Source organism: Telopea speciosissima, chromosome 3 (genome assembly GCF_018873765.1).
Source record: "Telopea speciosissima isolate NSW1024214 ecotype Mountain lineage chromosome 3, Tspe_v1, whole genome shotgun sequence".
Lineage (NCBI taxonomy): Eukaryota > Viridiplantae > Streptophyta > Magnoliopsida > Proteales > Proteaceae > Telopea > Telopea speciosissima.
This window is the reverse complement of record NC_057918.1, coordinates 9,935,186-9,956,839: the sequence shown is the minus strand read 5'-3', so window position 1 is coordinate 9,956,839 and position 21,654 is coordinate 9,935,186. Positions and strand designations below refer to the sequence as shown.

At 37.2% G+C, this 21,654-nt stretch overlaps 2 protein-coding genes across 2 annotated transcripts; one reads left to right on the top strand and one right to left on the bottom strand.

Moving 5' to 3' along the window:
• The first annotated feature begins 2,823 nt into the window (after positions 1-2,823).
• LOC122654013 lies at positions 2,824-4,052 on the top strand. The gene is made up of 2 exons (XM_043847985.1): positions 2,824-3,490; positions 3,608-4,052. The coding sequence occupies exons 1-2, from the start codon at positions 2,849-2,851 to the stop codon at positions 3,764-3,766; spliced, it is 801 nt and encodes a 266-aa protein (XP_043703920.1). The 5' UTR covers positions 2,824-2,848; the 3' UTR covers positions 3,767-4,052.
• A 5,491-nt stretch (positions 4,053-9,543) lies between these two features.
• On the bottom strand, positions 9,544-13,995 carry LOC122653802 (transmembrane protein 258-like). Its single transcript, XM_043847742.1, has 5 exons — positions 13,983-13,995; positions 12,988-13,095; positions 12,753-12,859; positions 9,860-9,938; positions 9,544-9,747 (listed from the first exon to the last, which is right to left on the bottom strand). Exons 2-5 carry the CDS (start codon positions 12,988-12,990, stop codon positions 9,700-9,702), a joined length of 237 nt encoding a protein of 78 aa, XP_043703677.1. The 5' UTR covers positions 12,991-13,095; positions 13,983-13,995; the 3' UTR covers positions 9,544-9,699.
• Positions 13,996-21,654: the final 7,659 nt, after the last annotated feature.

The following is a 21,654-nucleotide window of genomic DNA, read 5'->3' as shown; positions in this document are numbered from 1 at the left end:
TTTTCTCCCATAATAACTCCCACGTAAAAAAAAAAAAAATCTCTCAGTATCTTCTCTTTCCCTAATTCAATGCTTTGATCTAAATTGATAAAAAGCATTTGATCATGTCAAAAGACTAAAAGAGATTATGGGATTAATGGGGAGAAGGAGAGGTAAAAGTCAACATTTTTTGGAGAATTGAAACTTTTATAGGAGAGTTTGAGTAAATAGGGGTAAGTTGGAATAGAAATTTCTATCTTGTTTCTTGCTGGTTGTTGGATTTTGGGACACCACAAAACTAGAGATTGTGTGAGTAATGGGTTCGAATATAAAACAAGGGAAAAATTGAGCCCGATTCTTTTGCAAGAAGTACATGTGAGAGGCAATCACCTGTCTTATTTTTGCCATTAACAAGGGGAGGAGGAATATTTATGGAAACAAAATAAACATATGATTGGCTCATAGGTGTATGTTCACCTGCAGATGATCCATTTTCAAAAAATCCTCTCCAATTCCCTAGAAGTGCAATTCGGGGTGGAGAGGTCGACACCCGATAGGTGCGACATCCAACATTGTCAAGCTCGAGAAGAAAGAATAAAAACTGTATCAATGAATGTCGCGCCTACCCGATGTCGACCTCTCCACCTCGAACTACACCGCTCTGCATCATTGAAAAATTAGAGGGGATTTAAATCCAACAGAGTCCGATTGATGGATCAAACTGTAATTACAAAGCTAGATGGAGTGATGGTGACAGATTACTAAATGGTGTCTTAATTTCTGCTGGCTTTGGGTGGTTCAAGATGGATTAGAAATGGATTTTAAGATTAGTCTTGAAGATGTTTGACATGAGACTTGACAATTGGGCAATTGGAAGTTACTTAACTTGTTTAGGTCTTTCACTTATTCAGCATTTCCTGGGAGTTTTGCCTCACAAACCCACAAATATTGTTGCTATCTCAGCCGATCGGACGATCGGATTTGGGGTCAAAACTTTTCGATCAAGGTATTGGTATTGGTATTGTTATCGGTATCGGCTAATATGCAAATGGATCATGGTTTTAGTACACGGTATCAGAATGGGTATCGGCAACACGTAAAATCGATACAATACCAATATGGTATTAGTCTGGATCGACTGTATCAGATAAATGTATCCTTAAATTTTCTTAAAAAATGAGTTTTTTGACCATTTTACCCCTTGATCGTACCATACTATCGATACGATATCGAAATGATATCGATGATTAGCAAAACCGATACCAATACTTATAACCATGATATCGATATCTATAGTACCTGAAACTGATATGGGTTAGGAGTATCAGTAAAAAATTGTTTGTTTTTTTTAAGTTTTACCTGATTAGATCACCTATACCTATAACCTTAGTCAAAAAAATATTCTCTCTCTAATAAGGTTCAAGTAAACAAAATCAGCAACGGAATCAATTTTTTCATGGGTTTCGATTTCAATTCTTTTGAAATCTTCCAGAATAGATCAAAATCAGCCGGAATCAACTTGAACCCTAGCTCAGTGACCGGCCTCTAGCAGGTGGGAGTGGTACAAATCTAGGGAGTCGAGGGTTCGACTCCAACCCCCCACCCCTTCTTGATATATAGTAGTACTAGTATGTAAGTATAATAAGTGTGACCTTGTGCCCCTAATGTGTCCTCCCTTATTAACCCTCATTGGTGTTGGGTTCTTCTCTAACGTGACAGGGAGTGTAGCGCACATCCAACAACCCACAGATAACCCAAACCCCCTCATCGGTACCTCCCTGGCTCAAGGTTCTCACCCCACCCCACCCCACCCCACCCCACCCCAAAAACAGAATCTGATTCAAAATCATCAAACAGTACTTATTAGGTATCAGTACAATCATGGTTCGTGACTTTTCTTCAACTCTGGGTCCCTGATCTGTCATAGTCAAATCCCCCTAAAATTGTTGCTTGTTGTCACTGTTAACTTCATAAATTGGGCGAGTCTCTTCTAAGTTTCATAACCTTAAGTTAAAAATGAGACTTGAGCATGGTTCTAAGTATCGGTGGATTTGTTAGTCACTGATATTCATATTATATCGGTAACACAGCACGAACAAGGTATAAAATGGCCAAAAAAATTATTTTTTAAAAAAATTCAGAGGTAATTTTGTCTGATATAGCCGATCCAAATTGATATCACATCGATATCTTATCAATTTTGCATGTTATCGATACCCGTTTCAATACCATTCGCTAAAAGCCTAAAACCATGGATACAAAAAAATTCAGAGGTAATTTTGTCTGATATAATCATCCTAGCTGATACCATATTGATATCTTATCAATTTTTCATGTTATCGATATCTATTCCACTACCATGCACTAAAACCATGGATTTGAAAGACCCCCACAACACTAAGCAATAAGCACCAAGCATCCTCTCCAGTCACTTGAAAATACTGGTGACTGAAGAGATAGCCCATGCCTTTGCACGTTACCATAGCGTGATTTATTTTAGATTCGTAAGGTGTTGTCCCCAAAAACAAAAAATTTATACAAAATTTTTCTTTCATTAAAAAAGAAGGTTTTCATGTGATTGGCATTCTAACCAATCCAAACCGTTCATATGAATACACATCCAAACACAAGATCAAAGTCAACAGTGAACACTTAGTAGAGTTAGCAGAGCAACAAATGTGCACCCCTGCGCAAGTTAGAAAAGAGAGGCACGCAAAGATACAAAGCCCAGCCCATAAATTTACGTCCTTTGTTTTATCCACGCAAGTCTCGCGCTATAAATGCGAATTGGGAAACACGAAGGCGTAGCTTAGCTGTTAACTCATTACAATTAGTAAGAGCTGCAGAGACCCCAAGGCTTGCATCAGCCATGGATCCAACCTGCAAAAAGCAACCTAAAACCAAATCCAAAACCACAACACTCAAGAAACCCTTCTTCTTCTCGTCTCCCCAGGATCCCATCATCCCTTCTTCCACACTCAACAAAACCACCTCTCACTACTCGAAATGGAATCCAAATCAAACCCAACTCCAAGTTCAAAGACCCCGTCTCCTTGCAACTACAGCCTTGAAAGCCGCAGCAGATCCTTCTCCTCGTGTCGACACCCATCTGCAGGCTAAAGCCATGACACTCTCCGCCAATGCCGTTTCCTCATCTCTCTCCTTCCTTAAGAACAACAACCGCTATTACCAGCAGATGCAACAGAAGCAGCAAATCGATATGGAAAAGAAACAGAGTAAAACAGAGAAGGGGAAAGAGAGAGATAAGGTAATAGAACCCAGAGAAAGAGATGAGCCGAAGAGGTCGTCTGTCTCCCTCCATAGCGCAAGGAGAAAATCCTTCTGTGATTCCCAGATGGAGTTGGGTGAGTTCTTCTCCACCGTCGGCGTGAAGATTGTGGCCGTCGACATGCCACCGTTTATGCAGATCCACGCCGTGACTTGTGCTCAGAAAACACATGATGGCCTTGATAAGTGCACTTCCAAGACACTAGCCTTTACTCTCAAGAAGGTAAGCAATCTAACCTGCAAAGACACTTCAGTTTTTTCTGGTTTTCAGTAGAAATGTGTGATTTAGCCTTAAAACGATGTGAAAATCAATCATGGGTTTTGGGGTTTGATGCTACAGGAATTTGATGAGGTATATGGACCGGCGTGGCATTGCATCGTTGGAACCAGTTTTGGGTCCTTTGTGACGCATTCGGTAGGAGGGTTTTTATATTTCTCAATGAATCAGCATAAGCTGTATATCCTCTTGTTTAAGACCACTGTGCAGAAAGCCGATTGAAACTGGAAAGCTCAGAAAGGAGTTTGTACATTCTCTACCGTTTTATCTTCTTTTACTTTTTGGGTTCTGGAAACTGGCAAGTAAAAATGCATCAAGGAATTTATTCTTCTAATTCCATATTTGTAACTGTAAGCACAGCCCTTTAAAAATTGATCTTATAGCAGTACTGACTTTTGAATGATTGTTAATATTAAGAAGCTCTCAGAAAGAAACCCATTTGATCAAACTAGAAATTTTCTTGTCTTGGATATTTCATTCCTTTAAATACTAAATGGGTTTTAATTTCTGGTGGTTTCTGCGAGCTTGCTGGCGGTTAACAATGGTGCTTTCACCCTTTCATTCACAGTTCTGTTTTTTATTTTCTCTTTTATCGAATGGTTCATCTGTTGCAATCAATGACGGCACCAGATCTGCAAAAATGCAGGATGTGGGTGTGAAGATGCAAATTATGAGGAACGAAACTTGAACCCAAAAAGTTTAGGGTAGTAAATTGGTCCGGTTCTGGGCTATTGGTCTGGTCCTTAATGGTTCCAATTTGAAGGGGTCAAGATCAGAACCGGACTAATAAGCTAATCACTTTCAAACCATGGATTTAGTAATTGGTATCCGATTCAATCAGATCGGTGCTATAGTCAATAGGGTAATGACATGTGTCATAAAGGATAAAAAGCTTAATGAAAAATTGATAAAAAAATAGTATAGAGCGATGATCGGCGTTGGCCGATTCAGATACGGATTGGCTGATCCAATACCAATTAGATTACTATATGAATGTTTCAAACATGAGATCCAATACCATCAATTTTTGGGTGAACCAGTTTCGGTTCCTAATCGGTTCTAGGACTGTTATAGTATTCAAAACTTTTTAAAAAAACTTTTAATTTTGAATAGAAAAGGAAAAAATCTTCTTATTTGGGGGGGGGGGAGCGTGGGGCCCACATGTGTGTGACACCAATGAGAGTACGAGCATTGAGGGATGGGATTTTTGCCATTCATGAGGCAGGGCGGTCATTTCCCGCTCCCCTCACCCCACCCCAAGAACGTTTAATAGAAAAGAAAAGAATAGTAAAAGGGCAGAGTCAAAAGGATAAAAAAAGATACTAGGGAGGAGAGAGAGAAAGAGAAGATTATAGATTTATTAATCTTTAGGACAAAGTTTTCCTCCATCCATAGAGGTCGGTTCATCCACCATCTTAGAGTTCACAAACCCCTCTTAGGGTTTTAGTATGTTCCAAAATACCTTCCCACCTCTTGGTGAATGGGATCTCATTTACCTTGAATGGAGGAAAATTCGATCTTAATCTTTATATAGTATCCTATAAAATTATTGTCATATTACTATTTAATCGGTTAAGGCCTTTTCTTGATTGTATTATTTCTCTGTTTCAAACGGATTTTGTAGAGAGTGCAAATTGTGGATAATATTATCGTTGCTCATGAGGTATTTCATTTTCTAAACCATTGTAATGGCATAAGAGGCTAATTGAGAATTAAATTAGACATGTCTTACGCTTATGACGGGATAGCGGGATAGAATGGTTATATGTTAAAGCAATTTTACTGTTTTTGAGATTTAGTGAATCGTGATGTGATATTGTATGTTCTCTTATATGCTCTTGTACATATTCTATTAAAATTGAAGGAAATTATTTTTGGGTTTCTTTGAACTTTCAAGTGGGATTTGTAGGGATTTTATATAAAAAAATAAATAAAAATAGTGGGATTTGTAGGGGTGTCCTTTAAATCCCTATTTGTTTATTATTGTTATGGAGAAGTTCTCAAGATTATTAAGCTAATAAATAGATATCTTAATTTATTTAAAGAATAAAAATTGATGGGTTTACCCTAGAAATCTCTCATATCTTATTTGCTGATGATACCTTTTATTTTGTAGGGCCAATGAACATGATATATATATATTTTTCTTGCTGTGTTGGATTTCTTTTCAGAATCTTTCAGGTTAGCAGATTAATTATCAAAAGAGGGGGGATATTATTCAATAAACCTGTGTCTCTTGCTACTATGGATATTATCCCATTTTTACCTCAAGCAGGACATGCTACTTTAATTAAAGCAGTTCCTTACCCCTAAAAAAGAAAAATTAAAGCAGTTCTCAATTTTATCCCAACATCCACATACATGTCTTGATTTTTATTCCTTAGGAAAGTGTGTAGTACATTGAACTCTATTAGCTCTGTTTTGGAAAGGTACGGCTTCTAGTCATAGAAAATGGGCTCTTTTTGATTGGAATACTGTGTGTCAGTCTTGGAGTTGGAGTTTGAGGAATAAAGGTTCAATTGTCTGTGAGTAAGAGTTCTTGCTCAGGTTGTTGCTACATTCTTAGTTATATGTAACAATGGTTTAGTCAATAATTTTAGTACTCGAAGTATTTTATTTTGTGTTCCATTTCAATTCATCCTAAGTGGAAGGATTTGCATAGTCTTCAAAATTTATGGATATTAATGTTAAGAAGAAAAAGAATTATTCACCCAAAAAAAATGTTGCTTGGTCATGTGGTTCCTGTGACTCCCAAGTTGCACAAACTATCGCCTCGCTCTCTCTCTCATTTTCTCTCTATTTCTCTTCCTTCTTCTCTTATGATTTACATGGTGTCAGAGCTTTAGGCACTATTACAGCTCTCTTAGTCTATTTTCTTCTCTTTTCTCAAGGCTCCTATCAGTATTGAGTGTTCGTATCAGCTTAAGCTTTTGCAGCTTCTCTTGTCTTTCGTTTGAAAGGGTGCAGCACCTTATGTTGAGAGCAGTTAAAATCACCGCCTAACCCCTTCTGAACTAAAAAATTCCATCCAGTTGTGCCCACTTTCATTGGCCCCACGCTGGTGCAAGAGTTAGACGATTAAGCAATGATCTCTTGCCCTAATGTTATAGAATTAAAATCCTCTCCAATTCCTTAAATTCCCTAAAGGGTCAATCAAGCTTGGAACCGTTGGATTTAACTACATTTTTAGGGAATTGGTGAGGACTTTTTTTCCCCAATGTTAAATGCTGTCTTAGTAACAAAGAGGTTCAATCACACTAACATAACTTTTTGTAATAAGATTTTATTAAGCAAATTTAGAAAGCAAAACAATTAAGCCATCCAACGGAGAATCCTCATGGCTCTTCTATTATTTTTCTATTTTTATGAACTCATTTCCATATCTCAATTATCTAAATCTGAAATTAAAACTCTGCTCTAAGGTGGTGGCTATTACTTGCTATTTTTTATGGTATACTTGGAATCAGAAGATTTTTTCATGTAAGAAACTACCATCACAATATGCTTACGAGTCTAATGTCATCCCTTTCACATCTATTCCCTCTCCAAATGCTGTTTCAACTTTCAACTGCTGATTCTCTGACAGATGTGTCCTTTAGTTGATGATTGATACATACCAAAGGCTATTATCACCTGTGGATTGCTGTGATAATATGTGGTGGCAATTATGAAAAAGAAGGGAGGCAGGTTGGGCATCAGAAACAACAGGTATGGTACAAAGATAGAAATTTGGACGGATTATCAAGAAATTATTGGCTGGCTCTAACTAAACAGCAAGAAAGTGTGGCCTTGGGATCCTTTTATTTTACACATACACTAAACTTTTTTTAGTTTCTAAGGCTATGTATGGTAATTTTTTATTTTTTTTTTTTTAGTATTTTTGGGTTCGACACACTTTTATGTGTTTCTGTATTTTTTGAGCGATTCTGTGTCCTGAAATGCTGTATGGTAACCTTGAAAAAAATATGTTTCTGAAGTTTAATAGAAACAAAAATCTGTATGGATTGCACTTAACAAAATCGTTTCTATTGTTTACAAAAAATTACGTAATTATCACCTACATCATGGCTTTTATACTAATGGTTCTTTTAGCAAAAAAATAAAAACAAAAAGAGCTGGTAGAGAAGACTTTCCGATCTTGGTGTTTCAATTCTTGCAACAATCTAACTTGATGGACAAAGAACTTATCTCTGTAGCAGATTTACAAAAACAGAGCTGCACTTGCATTCATCGAAGAAGGATTTCCTTGTGTAAATCAGCTCAATTGGTCTCTAACATCCACTGAAATTTGTTAAATTTTGATGTGTTATTGGAAGTTGGAACTATCAAATAGGCTACATCAAACTGATTAACGGTTACTGATTACTGATTAACAGTGGAATATTGTGTAAAATGCCAAAATGTATACAATTGGGTGGGTCTGCCATTGCATCTTTCCATTCAAGTTTAAACAGCACAAAGTTTTGGAGGGGGAGAGGGGTGAAGGTGATAAAGCAAGAAGGGGCAAGGTTCAGCATTTGCTAAGCATATGACTTCTCCCTGTTCTCATTTTCAAACAATTTTCTGCAAATTTTTTAACCATCAACCTTTTTTGTTCATCCATTCAAGGTTTCAAAATCCTAAACCAACCAACAGTCCATCGTCACAAAAACAAAACTTGACCCTAAAACTCTTAATCTCTAGTTAACAGCCAGCCTAATTGTAAACTCTCTTAATTACAATCGAGAGAGAGAGAGAGAGAGAGACGACGGACAAGAAGTCAAGAAATCACCCCAATCAGTTAATTAGGAAGCAGCAGATTGCGACAACGTTGACCTGGAATTTCTAATCCATCTTCGAATCATATCGTTGAAAATTTGAACTACTTTGAGGCTCTTTTCGCTGCATCGCATTACAGAATCTGAGACATTTGATCTCGTACTGGTACCCGTAGCTGCCATTCGATTCCAATTTACAGGGAACATAGGAAGAGAGGAGGAAGAAAACCTATTTCAAGACACCTGAAGGCCGTTACAAACTCCAGTACGAGAAGACTCACCCAGCCGGTCTCCTTCCCATGGCAAAGCCGTTACTCATGGGGACCTAATTTTTCAGAAAGTAAGAACGAGACGAGGAGAGTAGGAACAATGGAAGACGGAAGATCTTAAGAACAGTACGCTCAGGGATGGAGAGTAGCAGATTTTCGAGCGCTTCTCTTAGCACCACAGCCCTTCTCCAAAGATTTGCAGAGGTCTTGTGAGGGACGATTATGAGGTTTTAGGGCAAAAAACCCCTAATGTTATGTTTAGATGACAATTTTCACGTTTGCCCTCGTTAACTTAATTAAGCTCATGTTTCTCCGAAAATTTTTAAAAGTCTTTCTCATGTGAGAAACACCAATTTGGTGTTTTGCAAATGTGTGCTAAAAGTGTGCCAAGTGTCCGGTTCATTTAAAAAAAACATAAAATCAAACCGAACATACCATTCAGATTTTAGCGTGTTTCTATTCCAAAAAAACGAAAAAAACACCAGAAACACTAAAAAAGAATGTTACCATACAAAGCCTAAATATCTTAAATAAATAGCTCAGTAGCTTTAGCAACGCATCATCTGGCTAGAAAAACAAGGTTTAGAAAGTTATTGATAGTTTTTCTTTATTCATAAAAAATAAAATAAAAACTACATGGTTATTTTCTTTGACACATTGACAGCTCGGTCAATGAATTCATTAAGACATTTTTGTAGCCGCATATGTGGATCAAAGGTGTAATAGTAACATGCTATAAAAAATAAATCACTTAAAAGATTTTGAGACTCACTCATCACGGATGAGAAGGTAGAAGAAAAGTAGAGTGTTCACTACCCAAGGTTACTTCACTGGGTAAGCTTCAATGGGGTTGAAAATTCAGCACCTTAGGTATTTCTTTCCTGGTGGAGAGTGGCTTGCAGGCCAGCAAATTTGTATGGGTTTGATGTAGTTCTAAGTTCTAACTGGTTGAGTTGGGCACACAGAATGCCACTGAAAAAAATTTGTCGGCCTTGGATTATATAACACCTAAGGGTTGGTCTCACATTAACAACTAAGCATGACTTCTTGAAATAACATCACAAGTATCATTTTGAAATAAAACTTTCTGAATTTTTTTTTTCAAACCCCTGTCAACCGTCTATAGAAGTCAAACATAAACTCCACATGCAAGTAGCAGGAACAATGATCCAAAACCCTGCCAAAAAAAAAATATACATTGTCATAAGAAATGGTCTTGACCGTGGCATTGCTAAGTGAAGGAATATTTATTAGTTTGACAAAATAGAAGCAATAGATTGTTAACATACCAAGAAAACAGATGCTGCCGCACCAGTTGTAAGCTCCTTTGCTAAACTGCGACGTTGTTTGGATGCAGTGGCTTCATAGCTGCACGATCACATTATTGTCATATAAATTATAACAAGGAAAGAGGTAATATATACGGAAGGATGAAGGAGGGAGAGAGAGAAAATAACTACATTTCAATGACCTCCAGTGCATATTTCCTTCAACGATGGTATCACATCCTTTCAATATCTATAGATCTTTAAAAGTTCAAGCATTTGAAGACTAACAAAAATGTTCACCATATTTTAGAAAGAATTAATTGGGGAGTTGAACGAGTTGACAATCAGGGAAAAACCAGATTCAACAGCTCAAGGGTTTGTAGGCTTGCAAACCAAAGGTTCCAAACATCAGGTATGAAACAAGAATTATTTCTATCATACTTCGAAGCTTCACACTTTTAATGCCAACAGGGAATTCATAATTACAAGTTCAATCCTCAGCACATGATTCAATGATAATTCAAACTCCTAGATATGCAAAAGTTTACGAGTCAAAAAGACCATTAATTGCAAACTCAAGGTATATGAGAAAACAAAATGGGATTAGAACATAGCACACAAACATCTATGCGATGCAAAGAGCTTCAAAACGAAACGAAGTTTCAAGAAATGGGGGAACACTTGTTAGTGGGTCCATAGTAAAAAAAAAGTTTTTTCAACCAAGATGATGACTATAAATTTATCCAAAACAAAAAATGATGACTAGAAAATAAAAACTAAATGCATTTTTTGCAAATCTACTTATTAATTTTTTGGCCAAAAGGAAAAACGGTTATCTTTTGCCATCCAACCTGAATGTATAGCCCAAATGCATATTATTTTGCTCTGCTGCTGATTTTTGGAATGAGTTGTTCAAATCAACTCCATGAAAGTTCAAGAGAAGCAGGAAAGGCTTGCAAGTCTGTCTATACTATTTCACTTGATTATGCATGCATGTGCATGGCCATGACAGAAGGTATACAGCAGCCTCCCCTTAAAAAAAGAATGATGGTTCTTACTGCCTGATTAAGTACTATTCATAAAAAGGACAGAAGAAAGTACTACCAGTAAGGTCATACCAAAACTATATAATTATATTCATAGAGGTATTACCTAAATAAATACTGTAGTTGTATTGTTACTTAGATAATAGATTCCTCCCTCCCTCCCCCCGGCCATGACAGAAGGTATACAGCAGCCTTCCCTTAAAAAAAGAATGATGGTTCTTACTGCCTGATTAAGTACTATTCATAAAAAGGACAGAAGAAAGTACTACCAGTAAGGTCATACCAAAACTATATAATTATATTCATAGAGGTATTACCTAAATAAATACTGTAGTTGTATTGTTACTTAGATAATTGATTCCTCCTTCCCTCCCCCCCCCCCCCACCACAAAAAAAGAGAAGAAGTTTACAAGGATGCTGCGTTGCTAGATTTGGTATATTTGTGGTCTGATTTGAGGCATAGGAAGGGTTGATATGATAATCTGAGCTGCTAGATAGACAGGTTACATCCGGATTGGCCATGTATCAAATTTTATGCGCCGTCTCAGTTTTATTACCCACCTCGTATGAACTTCTGCCCCTGTATAACTGCCATCCAAACATTACTTTTCAACAATTTCGAATGCTTCATTTAGTATGTCAGTACTATTAGTTCCAAGCATTTGATACACTAAAGCACCATCATCACATGAAGAGTTTTCATTCTCTAGACACTCTATGAAGAGTTTTCAACCATAGATAATGATTCTACATCTGGCCTAAGAAGTTTCAGAACTAATCATACTATTGTCCTGACCTCCTTGCACATGATAGTGAACAATTCCACTTTTGATGGTCTTGACTACAGGAAGGCACACTTTCAGACCGGTGCAATAGACCAAGTTTTTTTTCACTTTCTACTTTAATTGTTTCATGGAGAACCACACCAATCATTCTGATGCCCAATGTAGCAGTATGATGAATGATTCACATGGGGATGGAAATGAATAATATGAAACTGAAGAATGGGAGAGAGGCTGCAAAATGCAAAGCACTGGGCATGTTAGGATGTTCCCATAAAAAGATCTGAAACCACCGACTATGATGCATGCTGGAAATCCAAAACAAGGGTAAAAGGGGCAACACGAATAGCATTACACAAGTGCAAGAATGTTTCCCCTTAAATATAACTCTTCGCATAAAGAATGTTTTATGGGTACATCTTGTCTTTAAATTGAGGGCTGAAATAGTTAATTCTTAGTGTGATACTTTATGCAATTTTAGCTCACTTTCAAGCACATGAATTATAATAATGCACCAAATATATTTGATGATGGGCATCTCTCATAAATTCACTGGTTGGCACTACATTACATTGAAGAGAACCAACAACACTCTTCTTTAGAATGTTATAAGAAACAAAGGTATGCAACCTAATTGCCCGTAACAGAGAAAAGCAGCAATTGTGCATTGAAATGACGAACTCAAAACATAACAGATCCATAATACAAGACTAGATCCGAAAATAGTCAAGGCCCTACTATGCAACATTTTAAGGTTCATCAAGGATTTCAATTGACAATCTAAAAACATTGGCCGTACATAAATCACCAAATATTAAAATGGAATTTTTCTAGGTAAAAACGCCAACCATCAATCATGACCTAAGAATTCTTGGAGCTTCTCCCAGAATTGTCTATAATTCAGATTTCAAATTAAACAAATACATATTCCAAATCATACAAAATCATGAACAACTTGACTTGCATTCAAACATAGTAAAATATGCAACAAATTTAAATAAGGCAAATTGAATGCAACACGTAGATCTAGGTTCTATCATTATATTTCAGAGAGAGATGAAGCATAAGTTGGATTGGATTGCTCACATGAAGAATGAAGCGGTGACTACTAAGCCGATCGCGAGCATGAAAATGGCTAAGGTTGGATACAACGCTTCTGGTACAGGACTCGTGATGGGTTTTGCTTCCTGAGCCTTATTCCAAATAAAAACAGAAAAACATATTTTAAAAAAAAGAGAAGAAAATAAAGAACGGAGCGGCTTTACCAACCCTATATCCTAGATTCATTTCTGTTACTTCTCAATGTTAAAAGGATTCTCACCATCCCCGATGAATGAATCTACGATGATTGGTGTCGATGCTCGCGCCTGCACTTGGGTCGCTGTTTCTGCTCTGTCACAGTGTGGCAACTAGTAAAGGTACCTAACAACTTCACAAACGTGGTCGCAACCATAGTTATCATGGGAATACCAGAAAAATACTTCGTTCTACATTTAAAACGGTTTAAAAATTGAACAGGATTTCCCTATAAAAAAAAAAAGTTAAACTTTTCAAGAACGGCAAAAACAAAAAATGGACGTTAGACATTTTAAACATTTAGATTTTTCGAGTATGGGACCAAAAATGGCAGTATAAACTCAAAGATAGAGGAATTATTATCTAATGTGTGTATCCAAAGTTCAAAGCAACTATATTATCAAGCATCCACTTCAAATTCCACATGCTTGTTTCATTGTAATTGTAACAACTAAGATCTGAAAATTTAGGCCTTACATAATCGATGTTCAAACATTGGAAGTTTAATTGAGAACATTAAGCAGTTGCGGTAATGAAGTTTGAACTTTGAATTCTTGTGGGTCAGCTATTCCTCTGAACCACCCCCTCCCCCCACCTCAAAAAAAAGGACCATTTTAGCGTCATGACCGTCGGCTAATCCAAGTTTTCTGTTCGTTTTCCCACCTCAGAAGCATATCAAGATCAATGTGGACTCTTTCAATAGCGAAATTTGATCAGTCCTGTTCCAAGGATTAGGGCACGAAGGTTTTTGTTGAGATGAACTTCCCTAAACCCACATCTAACAGCCATTTGTGAATTTTAATGCTTTCAATGAGTCAAGTTTCATAAGCTCCGAAACCCTAAGTGAATCTATTCACAAATCACACCATGATTGCGATTAAACTCGCCAAATGTTATAGGGTTTGGCTTTTATCATACGAAACAGAAGCACAATCACAAATATTCCAGGCTTCAGCAACTTCCATCTGAGGAAACGAAAACGAAAGCAGAGGAAGACAGAAAGAGAGAGAGGGAGTTTACCTCCTCCGGCTTTGGTGAACGGTAACTTGACGTTCAGGATCAGGCGATTCAGGTCTTGATGTCGAAGACTCGAAGTCGAGCAGTCTGCCGAAGGATCTGACTCTCTGCTTCTGCTCTCTCGAAGATGGAAAAGTAGACTGAAGAGCGTTGTTAAACGCAAAATAGCGATATTAAAAGTGGGGCAAGAGTGTAATTTCGAAGTTCTTTTTGTTTTAAAAACGGAAACGCGTTTAATACGCAAAAGCAAAAAAACGGAACTCAGGTATCGGTCACAGATATCGATCACTAACATGGCTGCGAAATCCAAAAATACCCTTCTCAGGATGGATCCAGATCCTCTATTGCCGAGCTGCCCAGACACGATGCTGTGCGCAATGACCGCCTTACCCCCACTCGGGCAAGGCGTTTGGGCAGGGGTAAGGTGGACATTACGCGTAGCATCGTGTCTGGGCAGCACGATCTTGTCGGGCAGCTCGACAGTAGAGGATCTAAATTGTCTCGGGATAATGCCTCCCAAGTAGGGATGTAAATGGATTGGATTCGGTTCGGATAGTGCTATATTCGCATCCGCATCCGATTGGCTTTCAGACGGATTTGGGTAGTGCTAAACGGATATGGACATGGATACGGATCGGATATTTTATCCGTTTACATGTAAATATAGCTTTTCTAATAGCTATAGCCTATCCGTATCCGCATTCGTTTAGCTTTTTGACAGATTCGGATAGTGCTAAATGGAAATGGACACGGATACGAAAATGGATTTCGATGAATCATTTGCATCCCTAACCACAACTCTTCAATTCCCTCCAAACCCCGAACTCCTATGCAAGAAGCGCGGAGCCAGACTAGGCCTTGCTCCTTTTTCTCGCAATGCAACTTGCATCCTTAGTTAGTAAATATGCGTATTATATGCGTACTCAAATTTTTGAACATATAATACTCCTGTCCCTGTATTTTCTCGTATTTTTATAATTAAAAAAATGTGTTTTTTAATCGCTCGAGTATTATACTCATACAATACGTGTATTATACGTTTTTTTTTAATTTAAAAATACCCAAAAGATTATAATTTAGGGAAACGATTTCACTTTCCCTTTCGTCCCTTTCGATTTGCATTGAACATCCAACCGTAGCAGGCAATAGTAGCCGCCCTCCATCTCCAATCATCCACCCCATCTCCGTTCAACAAAGCGACACTTAAGTCTTGTACTCTCCTCTTGTTTCTTTGGTCTTTGAACTTTGATGGTGGTAGTGAAGCAAATGAATCTGGTGTGATATTGGCGAGAACAGCTCAATCTCTAGTATATTTTAGTCTTGTTTTTCTGTCTCTTGTAGCTAATGTGTACAGTGGAGATCCATATCTGGAACTCTCCCGCTTGTCTTGTGTTGGTTAATTAGTGGGAACTCATCCTCCTTCACAAGAACACATCTGGTTAAAAATATATGGTTATCTCATTGTAGATAGAAAGAAATGTAATGTTGGAAGAATGATTTAATGATAAGGTAATCAACTTGCTCATCTCATTTTTAGATAATCTACATTCATTTCTTGTAGATTATTGATATTTTGGTATGTTAAGTGATAATTTTAGAGATGTTATATAGCATATTATATTATTGTGTTTATTTTAGTTTATAAAATCATGATATTATTTTGTTTATTAGGTGGTGAATGCATGTTATATAATGAATATATGTCCCTTTTTTTTAAAGTATTATTGACGTCTATGCCATATTATACCCATATTAAACGCGTACCGTATTATTACCATATGCGTTTTATAAAGCCGAATTTTTGAAAAGTAATATTGCCGTCTAGTCCGTTTAATTGCCGTACGTATCCGTTCCCGTGCAAGTTGCACCTAACCAGATAATTTCACATTTCCCTTTGACCTCAAATCTTCTCATACACATGTACTCCCCTTGTGGGTATTCGAGAAAATGTCTGACCGGAATGTGGTCTCTTTGATTTCCATTATTGATGGCTTAATCACTCCTGTTGAAGCTCTTCCGATGTTTGCATAAATGGAAGATGATGGTATTGCAAGATTGAGGTGAATGGTGTAATCCATGATTTCATAGCCAGCAGGTAATTCAAGTCACCCAGAAGCAGAAAAGATCTATAGAAGATTGGATGAAATATCTGAGAGACTGATAGAGGAAGGCTACCACCCCTAAGTTTCAGAGGTCTTCCTTGATGTTGAGGATGAGGAGAAAGTTACCCAGTTACAACATTACAGTGAGAAGCTTACTGTTGCTTTTGGGCTAATTAACTCCAGCACAAGGACAAAATTTAGGGTTGTGAAAAACTTGAGATCTTGTGTAGATTGCCACTCTATGATGAAACTTATCTCAAAGATATACCAGCAAGAGATAGTAATTAGCAATGTTCTTGTGGAGATTACTGGTAATGTGTAAAATGTTGTCTTGAAGAAGGATCAGACAGGGTTTTTCATTGATTGATTTTGCCCGAGTTCGGTCTTATTGATTGTTGAGCCATCTCAATTCTCACAGAACAGACTCAACTCTAGAGATGGAACCATGGCCCAAAGGCCCCAAACTGGCCTAATAATGCAGAGTTCCTTGCATTGATTCTACCAATTCAATCTCACTCTTTGGCAGAGCTGAAATTAAAAATAAACACTTTGTTATAAAAAATCTCTCCTAAATAGTGAAAAGATTGCAGTCTTTGTGCCCTTTTGGTATCAAATTCATGATTAAGAGTTAAGGTCTTTGTTTACAATCTGACCTCTCGTTCTCATGTTTTGGTGTCTCATGTCTTGGTTAAACTTCAAAGTAGTTCATTTACCTCTACTTCTCCAATAGAGAGAGGGGAACATGGGCTTCTCACAAGTTAGAACTTACAAGTTACAACACCATTTCCATGCTTATGTTGCCCATTCTATATTATTGTGGTTGAAGCAATGAAATCAAATGTTGGAGAAAATCCAGTTGAGATAGCCAAAAGAATTATTTCATTTTCAAATTGGAACCAAAATCTAAAAAATGCCTTTGATTTTGGTTGAAATCAACTGAAGTCAATAAATTAACTTGACTTCAGTTGAGATCAGTAAAGTTGAAATCGAAGTCAACAAAATACTCTGGTTTCAAATGTAATCCTTTGCTCATCCCATCTAATGTGCTTGATGCTTGTGGTTTGTTCCTATATATCAAGAGTTCTGACAAGTGGATCATTACATGTAAAATCTAGTCTGATTGGGTCCAAAACTTAAGTCCCCAACAGATGACAATGGCATTGAAATGAGCCAAGATAAGTGTCTGATACAGGGACTGACGAACTTGGGTTTGAGTTGACAATTAAATCACCTCGTCATTGCTAGAGACCATGAATGTTTACTTGGTTCTGTAGCTGGGGACTCTTTGTGGTCTGCACAGGGCTCAGGCCAACAAGTTGATCAAACTCTGATTCAAAGTTTTTAAAAAATTATCAAAATGTCGTCAAATGGAGATGAATATATAATACAAATGGCATCTTTTGTAATTTTAACTACTTCCTCTATTCATTTTAAGCTGAAATTGTACCAATGAGATGTTTGTTTGGTGCTCTAGGCATAGTGACAAGAAAGAAAACTTTTTTTTTTTTGAGGGAGAGTGTTTTCTGGGGTGAGGGGTCCAGCGTGGGTGGCAGCCAATGAAAGCGCACGCGCTAGCATCTCGGGGGGAGGGGTCATGTTGCCTCCCACTTTGTCTGGGCATGGCCCTATGTCCCCCACAGAGAACTTTTCTCTTTTTTTTAATATCTATCATATTGGTAGATATGATACGTATTCTCTGGACATTAGGCTTAGGGCAGCATTACCCAAAAAAGATACACTTGGACTTGGACAGGACAGTCCTTACATGGCTACATGCACCTACATTGGCACTTGAGTAGTTGATGCATGCAACAACTCCCATGTCAACAAAGATGCCCCATATGAATATAATGGCCTAATGGGTCAAGAAAACAATCAATATCTTTCCAGCAAAAAACAACTTATGCCTTGAAATTTTTTGTATAGCCATACAATTGATTATAGAGATCAAGACTGATAAGTCTAATCTTCATCATCACATCACTGTAGACAGTACTGTGGTTAGCTAGACTACAGAGTCTCTGAGTTCAATAAAGAGATGCCCCAAACAGAAGAATTATGACTTGTAATGGGTAATCCTAAGAACTTCTAACTATAACTCTACAGTAAAAGTTAGGAATACACAGGAGTTGTTATCTGTTTAATGCATTTTACTAAAAAGTTGACTAGTGCATTACCATTCTCATCCATCTTAATTAGTGAACACTAACAAATCTATCTAGTTGAAATTAAGGCTCTGCACTGTATGAGGTTGGGGATGTGATGGTGAAGTCACCTTGTTTCTCTTCTTCTGCATGTGCATTTGGGAAGAAATCCAGTCATTAATGTTGTAAATAGAACACGGGTCAGGCCCGGTCCAAGCCGCCCACAAGGGGCAAGCCGGACCCGACCCAATCCGCTTCGCTTGGAGAGAACCAGCAACTTAAGTGGCTGGGTCTCTTCCCCCCTTGTTGATCGATTCTCAGTGGAAGTCTAAATAGGGGCAGGGTCTTAGGGTTTAGGATTTAAATAGAAAGCCTGTAACCCTGAGACCATATCATCTGAAAAACCAAATTCTTCCTTTCTCCAATGTTTTGTGTTCTCTTTGGAATTCCATCTATTCCCAAAGATTTGTGGTGTGGAGTTCTCTGTGGAGAAGTCTTTCGAGATATTTGAAGATCGTGAAGAAGATCATTTATGTGCTCATAACCATAAGCTTGGCGTTTGATCCTTTCTTCTGCTGCTCTTTCGTACATATTCAGGTATGATCCAAACCCGAACTATTTGGATCTTGATTTATGTGATCTAACAAATGTAAACAGCAAAGGTGCCAATGAGTTCTGTATTAAGTAAGTGGATTTTCGACGAAATAGACTTCAATATTTGTGATTGATCCGTAGCGAAAGCCATGGTTTTTGGGCATTTTCTTAGAACAAACCCCAAAACAAGAGAGGATTTAATCCTCATAAGCTAACTTGCCGACATTATAACTACTTATAAACCAATGTCATTGTCCACCAGTTCCACACGCATAATTGCCACAAAAGTCATAAACATAGAATGGTGGAAATGGAAAACTCTGAAAAAACATCTAACTAGTAAGGCACATGGGATTTTACAAATAAGGCATTGCCAACCTGAGCCTTTCTGGTGATTGGCATATGCCTTTAGTAAAATTAGAGCTTCCTTAAAATCTGTTCTTTCTTTAGTCCCATCTTCTTTGACAAAGAGGTCTTTTGAAGTTATGTGATAAACCCAAATTAACTTTACTCTCCTTCTCTTTCTTCCTCACATCTTTATAAGGTGGGCAAGGCACTAAGATCTTTTCTAAGCATTCTAAGAACGAAGACAAGAAACTTTTATTTTTATTTTTATTCATCTGTATAGAGGGAGACCTTCTCACTGGGCTATTGCACCCTCATTACTTGGCATGGAATGGAGATATGGTGGAGAGAGGGATAAGTACGTTTACAGGCTAATTTATCGTGCTAACTTCACCGATATTTTGATGATTTCACTCCACGAGTTGGAGTGAAACCATGATATAAACTTGTTGAATATGTATGCCTATCAAATCCTAATTAATCATATTATATAGAATAAATTTTGTTAAACCAAAAATAGGCTTGTAACTTCAAGGTGCGTTACAGAAATCGCTTTTCTTAAGACAAAATTCGTCCCTACTATCAGATGCAGATAGGTTGCTGACGAATTGTCTCCCAGGACACAATGAAGCCCCAAACTTTGTTGATTACCTTGGTTACGTATTGCATAAACGTAGCCAAGATAGATGCCTGAAAGTCTTCTGAGAAAATAGAAACGCCAGTAGTAGAAAATCTGTTTCATGCAGTAAAATAGATTTCCTGCAAGATCAATTTGAGAATGAGGGAGGAGAAGATTAACGTTTTTGGATATCCTCAAGTTTGAAATCACTTGGGTATTAATAACCCACTCGGCACCTGTTCCTAACAGATGAATCCCTTCATATTTGAATCTAGACCATTACAACAATCTTATCCAGATTTAAATTGGTCCATTCGATAAAAATAATCAAAGCGTTGCAAGCGTGCGCCACTAATGCCTCTACGGCCCATTGTCCATGCACGTGCATGTGTGCGCTCGGATGAAAGTCCTCGCACATGCACCGTAGCATTCTCTATTTATTAATTTAAATGATAAATAGTACTTTATTGAGTATACCCAAGGAATCATCTTTACATTTCTGATGTGAGACTATTCCCAATGCCATTATGTTGAAAAACCTCCAACAAATTCGTATTATCATTTTATGTGCGATGTGTTGCCTTAAAGTTACACTTTAAAATGTCCATAACTAGAGACAATATTGGGTATATTGTTGAGAAGGTTTTACATTGTATATTTTCAGATTATGACTGTGAAATATAAATGTGAGGATTCATATATTGTTTGTGTTAGACATGATCATTGTGAGAGTTTTTATAGGGATCATTGTCATTTATTATGTATAACAAGACTCTCTAATAGTTATTTATGCCCTCGTACATGAGAGATCCCTACCATAATAGTTATATTTTGTGCATCTTTGTGTACCAATGGGTAGATGCCTATATTGACTATATATCTCTAGGCCAGATTAATGATGTGTATTTGTGAGTGGAGAAGATGATCAATATGAAACCACTTTTCGATTAGGGAGAATATCCTAAAGAATTTACTAACAATGATTGGATGAAATTCTAAGCTCAGAGGCCATTTTGTAAATTGTTTGCAAACATACTTAAATATTATTGTTAAATACTTATTTTAAAATTTTTATAAATGTTTTATATACATCAATGTTCAAGATTCTCCATATTGATTGTTTCAATGGATTAGAGTTTTCAACGGCTGCATTTTTCGTACCCAAAAATCCGTTATGCAATGTTAAAGTTGGAAAACTTCAATGCAATGAATTCTACCACTGGAAGGGGGGGGGGTGTTAAGTGCTTTTTCAACTATTGTACATATTATTAATTAAAATTATTTATTTGATAAATAATACTAAATATTGTAGACGAGTTAGACTCATCTAGTACAATTGTACAACTCAACAAGAACATCCTATAGGGTCACACCACTTTCCTGACACACTTTGCTTGGGAAACTATGAAATGGTTTTCTAAAAATAAGTACATAGTTAGGGGGTGAGAGATATTGTGATCTACAAAGCCCATACTTTTAGGGTTTTCAAAGCCTCCCACAAATGGTGGTTGCTTTCTCTCTCTCTTTAGGTTTGAGAGCTAAGGTTTTCGAAACCCTAATTTGGGAAGAATGCCTCCATTGCATTGATCTTTGTTTCTCATGTAGAGTAGTTAGTTCAAGTGTTGCAATCCTTCGATTAACTTGCATTTGTGGGATTTGAAATAACCTTTAAACTTTCTTGTATGTATTTGGTTGAACTATATTGTATGTTCTACAGTACGAGGATGAAAACTTTTATCGAGCATTCTCTACCACTCACGATAACATGTTTTGATCTTGTGGTTTAAGTAAGTGGAATTGGCAATAGTATCGACCTCTACCTTCCAGCCTAAACCCTAGAAAATCAGTAAGAATCAATTGATTCGAATCAC